The sequence below is a fragment of the Acanthopagrus latus genome, chromosome 21 (assembly GCF_904848185.1).
Source record: "Acanthopagrus latus isolate v.2019 chromosome 21, fAcaLat1.1, whole genome shotgun sequence".
Taxonomy (NCBI): domain Eukaryota; kingdom Metazoa; phylum Chordata; class Actinopteri; order Spariformes; family Sparidae; genus Acanthopagrus; species Acanthopagrus latus.
The window spans coordinates 20,268,432-20,285,986 of NC_051059.1; the positions used below are offsets into that span (position 1 = coordinate 20,268,432).

General features: G+C 41.7%; 1 protein-coding gene across 1 annotated transcript in view; it reads left to right on the forward strand.

Annotated features, from left to right (window-relative positions):
- Positions 1-17,353, forward strand: part of eif2b3 (eukaryotic translation initiation factor 2B, subunit 3 gamma) — a 30,201-nt gene extending 12,848 nt beyond the window's left edge. Inside the window, exons 6-12 of the mRNA XM_037084951.1 lie at positions 6,397-6,486; positions 9,029-9,165; positions 9,443-9,633; positions 9,877-9,939; positions 10,073-10,221; positions 13,777-13,880; positions 17,141-17,353. Coding sequence (XP_036940846.1) covers positions 6,397-6,486; positions 9,029-9,165; positions 9,443-9,633; positions 9,877-9,939; positions 10,073-10,221; positions 13,777-13,880; positions 17,141-17,193 — 787 coding nt within the window. The 3' untranslated portion in view covers positions 17,194-17,353. The remainder of the gene's footprint in view (positions 1-6,396; positions 6,487-9,028; positions 9,166-9,442; positions 9,634-9,876; positions 9,940-10,072; positions 10,222-13,776; positions 13,881-17,140) is intronic.
- Positions 17,354-17,555: the final 202 nt, after the last annotated feature.

Genomic DNA, 17,555 nt, shown 5'->3' on the forward strand with positions numbered 1-17,555 from the left:
AACAGAATAAATATCTCGAGTTGTGGGTTTTTGTAGCCTGTCATGAGGTAGTTTTTTCAAGATCTGTTTTTTTTCATTAGTACCATCCAGTCAAAGGTCACTTGGTCATGGCACATCACGCACACACACACACACACACACACACACACACACACACACACACACACACACATATGCACACACTGCAGGTGTCTTCTTTTCTTATTTGCACACTGCCTCATTCATGAAACATTTGTTCTCTCCACGTGGTTCTTTGGCCAGAAGATGAATTCTCCAAAGACGTTTTTTCTTGCCTCAAGTTTGACACAAAAGTATTGTGTCACTGCATACCATTATAAATGAAGCACTGTGTTGCTACAAAGACGCCTCAGCCCGTAAATCATATTCTCCAGATGTAAGGGGAACGTGGTTGTTTGCGACAGAACAAAAATCATTTTTAATATTTTATCAAGGAAAATGGTCACCATTCCCACAAAAACCCTTACTCATATCACAACATCTGTTAAAATCATCACGTATGTTTTTTTTCACTCTTTATTCATTCAGCCATCTCTCTCTTAGTCCGTGCATCCCTGCGTGCACCCATTCAACTGTTTTTTCATCCCTCCATCCTTGTTCAGCCTCTGTCCCATTAACTTTTTTTCCCCTCCTCACTGTCTCTACGGTTTCCACATAGTTAAGGTGTGTTAGCTCAAAACCTTCTGCACATGTGTGATTGTTTGACCTGGAAATCGCTTTAAACGCTGTGAAAGGACTCCAGCAGAGCTTCCCCTCGTACATTACAGCTCCACCTGTCAGAGTCTCTGGGCCTGGAGGAGTGGTTGACTGTGTAATAATAGGCCCATTCAAAATCAGAATCATGAGAAAATATTCAAGCAGAGGTTTTCTGTTTTTGGGTAAGGTCGTTAGTTACAGTCGGTATAAAATTACAAATTTACATTCATTTGAGGCCAATACTTCTGCATCATGTGCCATTAATAATAATTTTGAAGTTCAAATACTTGTCAAAACAGCCAAATATTTATGAGAAACATTTCTTAACCCTGAAGATATTGGAGCAGGACTTTGTTTGCGTCTGTTAACAATGAGGCTAAAACCCAGTCAACACAAATACCACAAGAAATAACTCCCTTGAAGTGCAAAAGAAGGACAGGATTGATTTAGTAATTCAGTAACACATCATAGTTTACTGCATAACATATGATTAAGTGCTATCAACATAAGTTACTAATGTAGATGGTAAGTCATAAGGGGATATCTTTTATTGTGTCCACTTCATTTGTTTGATGGATATCTGTTTTATTACTCATTGGCTCTTAACGGTTGTTTGACAAATGTCAGAATCTCTGACTAGTCTGGCGGGCTTGACAGGTAAAATCAGGGTGCTGAATATATTGTCATTTTTCAAGCAAAACTGGCAAACATATTTATAATGTACGTAGAACAAAAATGAAATTTAAAGCGCTGACGTTCTGGAAAACGGACAATCTCACAAACTAAATGATGAATACATAGTATAACGTGTCAATGATCTCACAAACCAAGTGTGCAGGTTTTTCTCAGCTGTGAAGGGAACATAATTGCACCAGCAGTGCCATATAACGCAGGTTCAAATATGTGAGTCAGCTCAATTAAGGAAGCATCTATTAGACTAGCATGGTATTTAGGGAATCACACATTTTATTTTGGAGGCAATAGGTGAATGCCCTGAATAAGCCCTTCAGCCTTGTTGGCTTGGGAGTGAAAACCTGACTAATGAGGGTATTAACAGTCAATCCGTTGCGTCTGAGTCATCGTCCGCTGTGGGGTTTTAGTTGTAACAAAATAAGACATTATGCCGTGTGTGTTTGAGAGCGAGAGAAAACTGACTCCTCTCTCCCACTGAGGACTTTAGTGGTACTTTAGTAGTCCGTCATTAATCCAAGGGGTTGAGTCATCCTCGCCTGCAGAGGCACTAAATTCCTGCGCCCCTCGACATCGAGCTCTACAGCACTCGCAGCAACCAGAAATCACATGATGCCCCAGTCAGGAACAACAAGATGTTTACCCTTGTTTGGGAAATGTGAGATGCTTGTTGTAGTTGAATTCTGGAAAAAAAAATGTAAACTAATAAAGTAGCATGTTGTCAGTGTTTTGATGTTTTGAATCAGAAGGTCTTGGAACGGTTAAAAGTAATGGAAAATATGTTTTAGCATCCAAATGGTCGTCAGGAATACGTTAGAAATTAACATTCGATCAGATGTTGTCATTTGTTACAGGTTCAGTTCAGGTTAAAGATGAGGGAGGGGATTTAGTGTTTGATGTGAAACAGAATGTTAGTTTATTCCTGTCTGAGGACTCTTTGAATAGAAATATGTAAGAAATATATAAAGTGTATATTTGGTTTGTGTACTTTGTGGTTTTTCTGCTGAAGTATTATTTCAGTGACCTGAAAAGTGATCGAGTTTTGTATCAAAATTGAATTTAATCAAAGGCTGGTTGAGAGGGATTTGTCAGTTGTGGTTTGCAAACACAACATTGAAATTTGGCTCTTTCTTCCCTTCTCAATGGCTTGTGTTGGATGCGTGCTTAAGTTTTAGCACCATGTACTCTGCTATTGGCTTTGGGGCTACACACCCACTCGCCAAAGGTTGATGCCCGGAAACATCCAGAAGGTAGTTAAATACTACGAAAAATGGGGAGAGGCAGAGGGGCACGGTCTCTACAGATTGGTTATAATATCCCATTCTGCCTCTAACATTTGGGGAGTTTTTGGTGGTAAGTGTACAGTCTGGTACAAGTAGTGCCAGTGTTTTCATGTGTGTTTCCATGCCTTCCACAGCACAGCTTGGATGTAGAGGCCATAGTATTTTTAAGGAAATCCAGGAGTGTTACATCAAACTAATTTGAGTTTTGTTTTTCTTTCTGCATCAGGAAGTCATGCTAATACTTGCCGTTGCTAATGCAGGATTTCTGAGTTTTTTTGTAGTGGAGTCTCACATCAGCTGAACTTAGAGTGTCTCTGCGAACAGCAATTTTTATGAAAATGAATATCGAGCTTATTAAGTCTAATGGAATGTGAGCAGTGGTGCTGTAACATGCGGCAAAGCCCACATATTTAAAGGGTGAGCAAACTGTTTACAGCATCATCTAGTAGCTGTTTCATTAAGGTGAAAAGGTGCGTCAGAAACATTCATCATTCGGCTTCGCAGGTGATTTATTACTCGTCCGCATTATGCTTTGCTTCTCATTAATCATAGCAGCATGTTACACATTTTTATATGTTTGGAAAACAACCACCCCAGTCATGCACGATCAGCCAGGGTGGTGCTAGTTTGATAATCACCATTTGGACACATGTTTTTACCCGGATGAGTCTGCATCAAGATTAAATTAGTTTAACAATAATATTGACCAGCTTTATTTATATCATCCGTGGCTCTGGTCGCACTGGGTTTACCGGGTAGAGCTAGCAGCTGATTGCGAGACCTCCCTGAAATGTAAAATGTTTATATTTTATGAATGAAAAGCCTGAAGTGAAGTCCTGCTCATCCCTCATACCTGTTCTTCACCATGCTGACTTTAAAAGGCACCTGTTCTCTCTCTCTCTCTCCTGCCCACCCACAGGTGCCAAACAGTGATGTCACATGTGGGGTGTTGCCATAAATTCCACTTTAAGCCCATGATACACACACACACACACACACACACACACAGATACAGAGATAGACACGCACCTGGGAAATGTTGTATGAATAAATACATTTGGCAAACACCCACAGAGCGTGTCTGTGTACGCACGCACATGTGTTTTTATGCTTTGGAATAAAATGCCTTGACACAGACGGACACACACAGTTCAATTTATGGCTTTCAGCATCTGGTTGTAAAATATGTGTGACCAAGCAATCCTCCTGAGTCATTCTAGTTATGCTGAATGACTGGTGAAGAGAGGGAGAGAGAGTTGAATGGAGGGGAGAGGACGGAGTTGAAAAATTATAGAAAAGTGTTTTTGATGAAAAGGAGAGCAAGGAAATGGACAGAGGAGAGGGCGAGAAAGAAATGGCCTCTAATGTCTTGTTTGGTCAACAACCCGAATGTATTTAGTTTATTGTCATAGAGGAGTGACAAACCAAAAATTATTTAGAGAAATACGCAATATTCAGAGAATTTTAACTATCATGTCTTTAAAAAAATTCTTAAATCTAGCAATGAATTATCAAAATAGTTCTTAGTGGACAACTAGTCAATTCATTGTGGCGGCTCTAACTGGCACCATTTCTGGCACTTCTGGTTTTCATGTCTTGCTGTTTTGATTAATCAGTGTCGTGGCTCTGGTTAAAACTGTTTTCTGTTACTCAGCAATATGTAAATACAGACCGGGTGACAAATCGGACAAAAAACATAGGAACACATCAAATGGAGACGCTTCCATTCAGGACCTAATGGGTGATATGATGAATAAATAGAGATGAGAATGCGACTCACCATACAAATCACAACATGTTACCCATGATAACAATAGTATCACGATACATTAATTTATACGTTGTAAGATAAATATCTAACAGTACATCACGATATCTGTCAAACGGCAAAGTGCAGAAATTATGTATTTTTTTCACTGGATTGAGGTGTCAGTGGTGTTAACCAAATTTTACATTAACTGAAATGAAACAATATAAAAAAATGTGCAGAATTGGCCTCTTTATCACGAACACTGTTTGCAACTTGTCCATGTGGGCCACCATTACATTGTAAAATAGCTATAAACTGGCAAGAGACCAAACTGCTAGAAAGGATTAATTATGGCTCACTAAATTCTTTTTAATCTCTGTCAATGAAGTTTACAGAAGTTTACACCAGAAGGAGTTGTGAAGTAGGGACACAAGTAAATATGGTAGGGGGAGTCCATTTCAAGCGCCATGTCTTAATTGAAATATCAGTATTTTGCACCACTGTATTGATTATATACCATATCCATATTTGCCCCTAGCCTTATGAATGTGAATCACATGCCCGGCCATGACCTTTTCAGCCACAAGTTTAAACAATTATGAGTTACTTTGAGCCAAGACTAAAGACGGGGATCTCAAATGTCATCATAAAAAAACTCAATAAGGGAACATGGAGTTTCAAAGGCAAACATGAGTTTGACTCCATGCCAAAATATGAGCCCCAGCTGTAGTTTTACATGAAAACTGTGATTTCAGCCACACTACTGACACAGGAGCTAATTGTGGTGACTTTTAATTTTGGCTACCATCCAGTTCATCTTGATTGTCCATAATACAGAATCTGTTTTTTGTTTTTTTTTACCGAGGGCAGCTGTTGGTTTTCGATTACTTTCAATCTGAATTCATAAATTGGCTCGCTCAGATTTGAACAGAACTGAGAACAGTGAACGTCCTGTCTGCTTTTGATTTAGTCAAAGTTACGTTATTGTTGTGCAGTAATGAGACACAGGCTTTTCAAATCAATCTTTTACAACTTTAAAAACTTAAATCACTGCAGAGTGCTTTTGAAAAATGGTTCGCAGTAATAGAAGGTATATGTGATTTGTACTAAATGGGCTAAAACATGTAAAAGCAGTGGTATGGTCGTTTTAGGACAACAATGCACCCTGCAGTTTTTATGATGCAATGATTGAAAGGGCAGAGGAAGAGGAGGATGGGTAGTGGGAGAGGATGAAGAGGTGAGGTTGATTTGTTTATTGAAACCTGGAGGATAAAATGGTTTTCTTTGGCTCTCGCTTCGTAAATGTCACATGTTCAAACTCTGGGCCACTGTGGGTCCGCGTCCGAGGAAATGTGTGAATGAGTGAATGCATGTGTGACTCGGCTCAGTGGGGCAACGTCTACGGTAGCTGACAGAGGACAATAGACAGATGTCACTATTCTCTGACTTTTATGTAAGCCTATGGCCGCGTCTGGTTTCCATCAAATGTTCCTGTCCTATGTGCAAAGCGGAGGTAAATTAAAAGGGATTTCAGTAAATGAGAAGCAAACATAAAACATAAAAACAGCAGGTGATGAGAACAATCAAAGCAAGTTGTCCTCCAAGTAGCAGCTAGGGAAAAGCTGTTTGTCATGAAACTGCTGTGTGTGTGTGTGTGTGTGTGTGTGTGTGTGTGTGTGTGTGTGTGTGTGTGTGTGTGTGTGTGTGTGTGTGTGTGTGTGTGTGTGTGTGTGTGTGTGTGTGTGTGTGTGTGTGTGCACAGCCATGAGACTCCACAGATGCATGTTTTGATCGAAATTCTGATATTTTCTTTCAGCCTTTGTGTCTAAAATGTCCAAGATGAATCATTTTTTCAGCAGGACATTTTGCAAATCAAGCTAAGCTGATGCTGATGTTAAAAGTATTTGGCTATTGTTGTTCTAGTGTTCCCCCTTTTGACTATTTGTTTCTGTCTTGCAGACATCCCAGGATGCACATAAAAACAGGCCTCGTGGACGCTCATCTGTACTGCCTGAAAAAAGCAGTTGTGGACTTTCTCGCTGATAACAAGTAAGGTCTTTCCCATATTTCTCATGTTCAATATAAGAATTAATATTTGATTAGACAATCAAGCCTTGAATTTGAACCCTAAATCTTTCAAAATTATTTTAAAAAGTCCATTTTATGTCTGCAACGTGAGCAGTACAGTTATAAAATGTATACATAGACTTGGACACAGTCATACACACATTCTCATTGGCTGCTTAATCTGCAGCAAGTGTTAAACATGGTAACATGGTGTGTAGGGCTTTGAAAGGTCCTGTTAGCAGGGTATTCTAGCGAGGTGTTAATTTGTTTTACTATGTGCCACTGAGGCAGGCTGTTAGGCCTTTAGCCTCTGAAGTGAAGCAGTGTCACAGGGAGCCTCCAGTAGCCGCCCAAGCTATAGATGCACGGTTAAACTGAAAAATCAGAGGAGCTGTAAGATATCAGCTTGTGTGAAAATATTTTTCACTTAAAATTAGAAATGACGTTATGGTATTAAGTAATGGTGTAATGGTAGTTACCACGTGACTCAGTTCAGTTAAAAAAAAAAAAAAATCTAAAGTTTTTGTAAACAGATTTAGCACCAAAATTCTTACAACAGACTTCCATTAACAAATGAATATATCCACTTGTTTTATAACCAAATTTATCTTAACTTCAATAACGTGAACTTTAGAATATAAGATGCTTTCACGAGAATGTCCTTATAGTTATATGCCATGTTTTTTTTGTGGTTGCTAAAACACCGGCCGAGTTGATGTGAAAACACGCTCACTGGGGCCTTCTCAGGCCTGTGAGAGCTGACCAATCAGAGCAGACTGAGCTTTCTGGGAGAGAGGCCTTAAAGAGACAGGCACTAAAACAACATTCAGGCAGAGGGTAAATAGAGGTGCTGCAGCAGCAATGGACAACATGAGAAAAAGATGGATACTTTAGTCAACACAACATGTCTTAAAACATTTTTTTTATCACAAAATATAGAGCCAAAACAAATGTTACATTTTCATCTGACTAATTCTGACTAGTCTGCCGTCAAGATGACATGTTTCCAGAAGTTGACAAACTTACTTTATTTTTCATGAATATTGTTCAGCATTTTTGGCAAAGTGTGAACACTTGAGGAGGAGGTCTTGGGAAGCACATTAAAAGACTGTTGACAGCAGTATCAAGCATGTTAGGTAAAGTTGGGAAGAGATCCAGATGATTTGCAGACAAGGTTACGTGCTCAGGAAGATGACGCCAACATCTCAAAACAGGGAGGTGATGACACTCTGCTGGCATGTGTGTGTGGATGGTTTGGAAATGGTCCCATCGTAAAGCAGACGGTTGCCGGAGGTCAGATTGTAGAGATCTGTTATTGTCCAGTTTTGCATTCTAATAATTTTAAATGGAGTGTCAGCATCATGCTAATTTTTGTTGACACATAAATAAATCCAAAGCCAAGTCAGCAAACACAAAGCACAGCAGCTCCATTCTCTTAACCCTTCTTGAATATTCTTGGTTAATGCCAGGGCTGCGCTTAAACATAGTCATTTGCCAAAGAGATGCAGATATAAATCTCTTGTCATTACATCACTCTGCCGCCACCATATATCATCTCTGTTGTTAGATGACTCATTTCTTTCTTCAACCCTTTTCTTGGACTTTCTTTTCATAGCTCATCGCTCTCTCCCTCTCTCATCCTTTCTCCGTCTCTTGCCCAAGGAGGGAAATGGACAGAGTAACTGTTGTTTTTCTGCTGTCATTCAGATGGAAATTCTAATCTCCCTTTAAAAGAAAGTAAGAGAGGGCAAGTGAAGGGGGGGAGCGAGTGTGTGGTGGTGGAGGAGAGGAACACTGAGCACGGCAGAGTACAAGGAGGAGGAAGAAATTAAGATGGGGAAGTTTGCTCCTGGTTTACACAGAGAGAGAGAGAGCGACTTGAAAGCAGCGTTCAGCTTCATCTGCTTTCATCATAACAACCTAAAGTGATGATTATCATTGCTACATTTTACTCCGTTACTCCATAAATAACTTTCATTAACAATAACTCTATCATAATTTGGCCTAGATAGATGGTCAACTTTTACGGAATGGATTTTAATTTCAACCACTAACATGAGTCTGATGTACCCAGATCACCCCTTGATTTATTACCAAGGCATTAGTGCCACGAAGGAGTGCATGAACTTGAACTGCAGCAGTTAAATGAGCAAACTGTATTTATCCATTTTAGGATGTCTGTGTCATCAAAGTAGTCCTGGTTTCTGGTGCAGCCTTGGCCTTTTCCTCTCTCTTGATTCAGTATCAGATGTTGAGCACAAATGGCAGCAAAGCATTTGCCAAGGACGTTTAGCATTTAAGTGGTAGTGTATACAGAGAAATTGCACAGTCAGATAATTGCAAGGTCGCCGAAAAATGTGTTAACCATCTCAGCTGTCTTTTCTGTGCTAAGTCAGTAGATGCAGTAGCTCCCCTACAAAATAATTTCCTCCCTTGTTAATTTAGTGTTTTACTCAGGCGTGCTTTCTTCACCAACACAGGACATTCAACCAAATTCACTCACTGTCTTCTTCTTGTATTGTAGGTCCATCTCGTCAATCCGTGGTGAGTTGGTACCGTATTTGGTGAGGAAGCAGTTTTCCAAAACAACCAACTGTCCGAAAATCAAAGACGACGCAGAGGATCAGAACCAGAAAAAGAACGACGGCTCTACAAACCACGGTCAGTGTTCACACACGACACAACTTCAGAATTAGAGGACAGACAACATCTAAGAGCCACATGTCTTGATCTTATTCAGCATGTAGAGCATATAGTTTTGTTTTTTTGTTCTAAATTAACACCTACGCAGACACCGTACCAAGCTGGCAACAAAAAGGACAATTCTGCCGATCACATGGCAGACAAAACCACCTATAACTACTCGTATGTTTCATCATTTCAACTCCCAACTCAGCTCTTCGTGCCTCTCTTTCTCTCTTTTTTTTTCCTCATCCAGAGCTCCTCATCTCATCACGAGACGAGCCTCTCCTCCAGCTGGCCCAGGAGCGCTCCTGTTGGAACGACCACCGCGGTGACATGAGCGAGGCTTACCACGGAGGAAAGCTCCGCTGCTACGTTCACATAATGGACGAGGGCCCTTGCTACCGTGTCAACACATTGGCAGCTTACATAGAAGCAAATCGACTGGTGAGTCCGACACATCACACACTGTACATGTATACATACCTTTCATTTGAATATAGATAAAATGAAATATGTGTTTATATATATATATATATTTTTTTTTTAACCACTATGACGGTCCTAAAACAGTATTGTCTTCTCTGTCTCTCTTGTCCCCATCATTCTTGTAGATGTCCCCATTTTCATATTTCACATAATGCTGATTAACATCTTCATCTTATGTCTCCTCCTTCTTGCCCTGACTAGGCCCCGAAGCTGTTTGAGGAGGTGCCAGTCCACCCATCTGCTGTTATTTCTGAGAGGTGTCAGGTAAGAATAAAGTAGTAGAAGTGTCACTAGTTCATATTTGTTCAGATTTCTGTTTCCTTCTATCGTCACTGGACAGGCCTGTGTGTGTTTTTCTGAGTGTTTTTGTGTGTGTTTGTTTGCGCTGCCCCCTCAGATGGGATCAGACAGCTACATTGGAGCTATGTGCCAGGTAGCAGAGAAGACTTCACTAAAGAGGTCTACCATCGGAAACTCCACCACCATCAGAGAGAAGGTCAAAATCGCCAACTCCATCATCATGCACGGGGTTACCATCGAGGAGGGGTGAGAAAACACACATCTGCACACACGCATGCACACACTTGCTTGTTTATGTGTACTTTGAAGCCCTTGTGCGAACACTTTAATTTTAGCCTGATGAAAAGTTTCACCTCCGAGGCATATTTATTAATTAAATTCTAATCCTCACATCATCTGTGTTTGATGTTCAGTTTGCAGTGGAAGTTGGTAAACATAGATTTCAAAATAAAATCTAAGGTTGCCAGTTAAACATCTTTTATCTCAGTTCAAACTTTCATATCTCTGCATGTCTTGAGATGTAGTCTCGCTATCCTAGAAACCTCCCCTCCAGCTCTTAACACTGTTTGGTCTTTACATATAAAAGCAGCCCTCGCTCCTCATTCATTGCATATCTTTCCATTGAATTTTCTAGGTGCTGCTATGTGCAAATGTGTGTGCGTCTCAGGCAGATGCCTGTGCAAGTGTGTGTCGGTTGATGGGAGGTGTAACAGGTTTTTGTTTTCTGTGCACTATGGGGTCAAACAGGGAACGCTGAGTTAACAATGCATCTATTGGTGTGCAACCAGCCAGAGATCGGTTCCAAACAAACACAAAGCTGCTGGACCGAAACACACAACATCCATATATTTCATTTAGTCGCTAATTTACTCGCCGTATAGCAAGTTTCCCACTGGTTATGGAATTTGTGGATCACCGTGGGGGCTCGAAAGGTGAAGCCCAGAGAGCGCAAGAGTGGATTAATTCTCTGAGGGAGTTGAGGAGCTTTGACATTATTGGTGGTAAGTTTTAACAATAACGGCAAATCAAATCTAATTAATCATAGAAGGAATAACCTTCCCAGTTTGGTTAAGGGAACTCAGAAGGACCATACAGACAGCAGATATTGTATTTGCCTCATTATGGCTGCACTTAAGGAGGACTGAAAACCCCCGTCTGAATAGCGATGCATCATGATCAGCCGCATAATTGTACATCAGGATTTCCGCAGACGTAGCTGGTAGATAAAGTTGTCAAAATTGACTGCTTTGTTGTGAGAAAAGAGGAGCTACAAGTAGCTACTGTAGAATTAGCATGTAGATTGATCTACTCAGTCTCTTAGCCAGAAACCCCGGTGGAAAGAGACTCATCTTGGCCTCAAGTCCGGACTTTAATGCACTCATTCACAGGCTCCTTTTCTTTTATCTCAATTTCTTACTCCTCCCTCTCTTTTCTCTCCATCAAGGCCTCAACGCCATCTCTCTCCTCTCTCGCTCTCTCTTCCATCTCTTCTTAAGCCTTTCAGGGACCCCAGCCAGCCAGCATGGGGACCCTCATCATGCCCATGTAGGTGCATGCACAAAGGCATGAAAGAACGAGAGAGAGGGAGATGGGAGAAGGGAAGAAAGAAGCGAAGGGGAAAGCAAGCTAGCACGCAAGAAAGAAATTGCAATTCTTTCTTTTCTTTTTCTTTTTTTTTTTTTGAGGACATAAGAAGGAAGGAGAAAGAAGGAAAGAAAGAGCCAGTGTGAGGGGATTAGCAGACCCCGGCCATGTCGCAGAAACCCCTCGCATTTCTGGTTTCTTTGTTTGGAGCTGACCAGAACTTGTTGACAAAGCGCTGCGTGTTTGGGAAGGGGGATAGTAGGGGTCAACTTTACGGGGGGGGTGTGGGGGTGGTGGGGGGGTGTTGGCACAGGAGGTGGGGGTTGACGTGTGTGTGTGTGTGTGTGAGAGAGAGAGAGAGAGAGAGAGAGAGAGAGAGAGAGAGCGAGAGAGAGGCAGGATGGGGGGGTCACGGCAAGGAGGAGCCCTGGTGTTAGTAATTAGTGGTGTTTCAGCTCCGAAGCTTCTTTGGTGGTCTCTCTCTCTCGCTCTCTCTCTAATGTTACAAAACTCTGAATCTTGTAATCTCCCATCACCAACTACCACCGCCACCTCCTAGGCAGTCACTTACACACCCATACTCCCACACACACACACACACACCCCTTTCTCCCTCTTCCCCCCCAGGCCTAACCACCTGAATAGAATGGGCCAATACAAACCTGTCTGTGTGTGTGAGGTGCAGAGGGGCCAAGTGTGTGTGCGTCACTGCCTGGGCAAGACCAACATGTGTTCTCCACCGGGCTCCCCAAGCTACTGAAGCACACACATTCTCGAACACACACACTCCACGGTTAGCTGACACAGGACACACACTGTCTGTGTCAAGACTGTCTGTGTCTCCCCTCCAAGAATTTTATGGTGATGGTTTGGCTGAATGCAAGCGTGCACGGTGGGTTGGCACCGGCGGCTCAGGTGGGACCGAAGCAACGATGTTTTAACACACACACGAGCAACACAGCTCGGCCCGCTGTTGTTATTTCATATATATGCTAATGTCGTGTCATTAAGTCGGGTTGATTGGGAAGGTTTGAGTGTTCGGAGCAGGTGGGAGGATCCCGGACGGGGAAACGGACTGAATGTTCCTACTGTCAGTTTGACCTCAAGTGTGGCACTCACTCGGCAACCGTGTGAGTGCAGAAGCCGAACAGCCAACATTGCAGGAAGGCTGTGGCTGCACTGGGCAGCTCCCAGTATGAATGTCCAGAACTGTGTGTGTACATAAGGTACGAGGAGAAAACAGAAAGTGAACCAAAAACATGTTCGAATCTCCAGCAGGCCCAAAGAGCAAACAGCGGAGTCGGAAAATCATGTTGTAACACCACCAAACCGATCCCAGTAAAATATGAATCTTTATTTACTCAAGAGTTTGTAAAGCACCAGTTGGTACCAGGAATTAGCCACTTGTTCAAACTTCACAGGTGTTATTGAGTGACTGTCAATGTGTCATTATTGATGATTATGTTTATTTATTTTTTTTCTTGGTACCATTAATTTGAATCACAACCTCTCAAAAAACTTTTTAAAAAAACAGAACTTGAATGATTCATTCCAGGTCTGTTTTATTAGACTGAATTCATTTTAGCTAGGTGAAGTGAATAAGCTGGCATCTGAGTTGAGGATGCATGATATGGATTTTTTTTTTTTTTCAGTTGATGCCGATTACTGTTAATTACCTGCCTCGCATGGAAGATAACCAAGGAAGATAGCCTTGTTATGTTTATCTTTAACTGAAATTCTGACATTTCATGCCCCCAATGAAGTTTCAGTATATCAGATATTTATATCTTTGAAGATATGGTATCTGCAGTTGGATGCTATGAGTCTCACACCAGGTTGTTCCTCTTTTTCCATTTCTTCTTCTTTGCTTTTCTCTCTTCTCTTGATTTATTTGCTTAATGGCTGATTACAGCCGATAATATCCAACATGCATCAAGAATTCCTATTGTCTAAAGTTGTGTCTCTGTGATGTAGCCTATAGACCAGGGGCTCACAAAAATAAGAGCAATGTCCTCTTGTGACCCACAGAACTGGCCTTAATGTGGACAAGAGTCCTAAAAATATATATGTTGTATTCTACAGGGAAAGGAAAAGTTGCAGGAATATTTAATAATTTTTTATGCTACCCAGGTTGGGAACGACCGCTGCAGTGTGTAAACTATAAGTAGATTATTGTGATTGATGTAAAATGTGTGTGTGTGTGTGTGTGATTTCCAGATGTAACATCCAGGGCAGTGTGATCTGCAGTAACGCTGTCATCGGCCGAGGAGCGGACCTCAAATACTGTCTGGTGGGAAACGGACAACAGATCGAACCAGAGGGTGAGGACCACTGGCATGAACACATACCCTGAAATATTTTAATTCACACTCTTCATCTATATTCTGGATTGTGCCTTGTAGTTTCTATCCTCTCACAGTCTTTGTCGGCACATGATGCCTTGAGAACCTTTCTCTTCAGCCAAGCGAATGAACATTAGGCCGTACAATGAAGAAATACAACAGCAGTTGACCATTTTGGTCACAGAAATGCTGTACATTGTTACATCATTCGGGAAAGTTACAGGATGTTTTGTTTTTGTTTTGTCCACCCTGAGTATTTCTCCGCACCTGCCTCAGACAAGGTGTCCATGTATGTGTGTGGTATCTGTCTGTAGGTGCCAAGTGCTCGAGCCAACGAGGGAAGTTTCTTAATTCTGAAGTCTGTGTGATAGAGAGATTCGTCAAGAGATTTTTTTATTTCCTTAATCCTCTTGTCCCCAAAGCTAGATCGCTGTGTGTGTGTGTCGCTGTGTGTGTGTGTCACTGTGTGTGTGTGTGTGTGTGTGTGTGTGTGTGTGTCACATTGATGGAGAGGTTAGAGAGCAGGGCCAGAACAGGACCACCCGGAATTCAACAGCAGCAGCCTCCAGCCACATCCAGCACACACACACACACACACACACACACACACATATAGAGAAAGAGAGTGAGCTCGGCTACCAGACTGAGCAGCCTAATTGAGTGAACAACAGGGTGCTCTAAGGAACAACAGTGTGAATTTGAGCTAAACTTTCCTACAAATGTTTGAAACCGTTGAGACTTCCTTGGAGGATCCAGTGAGCGATCGCCACAACAAAAAAACAATCTCGCATTAGCTTTTTTCCCCCTTTTCTTTCTTTTTTTTGTTTTTTTGTTTTTTTTTTTTGGCAAAGCAACAAGCTGCTAACATTATGTTTTTGAACACTGGAAACTTGGACCCCTGGTTGCATAATTGTTTTACATACACTGTATAGCCAAAGTTCAGTGACACAATTGCAAAGTTTCAGCCTCTGATACAGACACATTGTTGGTTTATTCTGTTTTTACTCTTTGATTATTAATCCTTAATCTATTCTTGTCTCTTTGGTATACATTTTAAAAGGCATCTACTCTATATAGTCAAGTGAAGTCAAGTTTATTCAAAGTGCAAATAGCCAGCTTTTCAACATTTGTCCTCCCTGATGTGTTTCCCTGTGGCATTACTGTTGGCGCCACTGTCGCAAAGACAGTGTTAGCAGCATGGTTACTGTCCAGAGCAGAAAAAATACAAATTAGAGCCAAGAAACTCTCCCTCAACAAACATGTCCGCGGTGTGGGAGGTTGTGTTAGTGTACCTGTTGAGAAAGAGTTAAATGTGGCGTTGTAGATGACAGTGGTGTGTGAGGCCATTAAGGACATTTTCAGTGATTTTCAGATGTCTGCGATTGTTCCGTCTTATTCTGCGCGTCCTATTGTCGTCTCACGGGAACTATTGGCAACTCTGCCCCTGTGACTTCTGGTGACATCGCTCCATGTTATTCACATCTATAACAAATTTGAACTTAGAATTCAACTTAGACATAAATGAGCCTTAATATCTGACCAGAGGTGAAAAAGAGAGCAATGGTCAAATAAATTCTTGTTTTGTTAAATACATGTTAAACAATCAGCTGGAATCACGGATTAAAAGAAACACATTTACCATTTTTTTTCCACTTCAAAACATGCCTCAACAGTTAGGATCGCACAGGCCAGTTTATTGATCAGTTCATCCAGATTGAGTCAGATTAGATTCATCCATGTAAATACATTGGACCGAAGACAAACCACCTTTTGTTTTATATTCTATTGCAAGAAAGCACAGGGTTGTCTCTCGCCACCAATCTAGCCGGCTGACCGTAGGCTGCTAAAGACATTACACACCCACTCCACTGCTGAAGCTGTTAGCAGCTCAGGACCACCCTGCCAGTTAGCCACACACACACATACACACACACACACACACAGATACAGGTCTGTCAGGTGTTGATGATTAAAAGATCCATACTGGGCACTTACACATGTGCATGCATTTAAACAGTCAGCAAACATTTTAGACACACACATGCATTATGTTGTTATGTAGTGTTGCAACCTGTTTAAATTTGCCTGCCATATTTGGTGAGAATAAGACCAAATCATGTGCATGTTTTCTTCCCGTTCTTGAATATTATCACTGGCCCAAGAGCAGAAATATCTCAATGTATAGTCTAAATACATTTAAACACTTTATCAGTCAGTGATGAATCAACGGGCCCAGATTGAGTAACCTTTCCTCCCTTTCTCCCCCAGTCACTCCCTCTCCTTCCCTCTCCTGCTGTCCCATGCTCCATTTGTCCTCCCCTCCACGCAGCGGAGGATAAACTCGCTCTGAGCAACAGATTCCTTCACACTAAAACCTGTCTGTGTGGATGGAACATAAGTCTCTGCCACCGTTTGCTTTGGATCAGTACTGATGCTCGGCGATGGAGAGGGCGGAGGGGGGAGCAGCGGCAGCTCTCCCCATGCTGAACCAGCTCTGGGCTGAGAGAGATAGCAGGAAAATGCTGGCAGACTCAGTTTAAATTACATGTATTTCTTTTTGTGAGGTTCAGGTAGCGGTCAGGGTGACCTAAGTCTCACCACACCGACGATTCTGGGTCTGATTTCAAATAAAATTCAAGCACCATACAGTGGGGTATGCATGTTGTAGCCCATTAATTACAAATGACATGTACGTATATATATCCCACCTGCCAGGCAGCTATTCTTTTCCATTCTTCTGTTAAAATCAATGTGCTGAATTACTACTGGGTATCTCATTTGAGTAAATCCTTCAGTGTCAGCTGTCGTTTATTACAGGAAATTGCTGAAAGAGCATTCTCCAACATCCACGTTTGATTGTTGTTTATGTTGTAGGCTTGATTTTGTTGTAAATCAGTCAGCTAACGCAGGGCTGTTCAAGACCAAACTCAAAGTCCTTTTTGACAAGCCTCGCCACTCGGCAGCCAGCTTGGCAATGCCCCTGTGCAGTTATTTCAGTCTAACAAAGACCGGCCCATAACTGAATGGGGAGAGGGAGGAATTTCACTTAACTTTCCATCGTCATCTTATAGAATGTATGTGCTTTGGTGGAGGTTTATGAACCTGAAGGGTCTGACAGATTACTTCCAAGTAGATTTCAGTTCAAAACCACCTGAGGGTTTCACTCAACAGCAACACCTCCCTTATAACACAGCGTTTCCTTTTCTGTGTAAACGTCTAAATGTGTCTGTCTTCCTCAGCCGAGAGGACTAACGAGGTCATCGTTGGAACGGACCAGCTGATGGAGATCTAGCTCCCTCAGGGACGGAGTGGCATCACCACATTAACCGATCGGAGAGCAGCGAAACACGAAGGATAACTAAACTGACCGCCTGGATGCTGCTTCTAGACTTTCCTCATGAGCTTTTTTTGTACATTGTGTCCAAATAAAGACGATTGCTTGAACCCATTAATCAAGATGTTTGTGTTTATGTTTTTTTTCTTCATCTTGTAGGAGTTTTAGTGACAGGTCCTCATCTCTCTGTCTGTCAGCTCTCGGTGGATCTTTGTAATTGCTTCACCACACTACATATTATCAGATCGTTACTGTCTCCTAATAGCAGGTCTCAATTACTCAATTTCCCCTGGTTTGAGAGGGTGGAGCGCGGGCTCGTA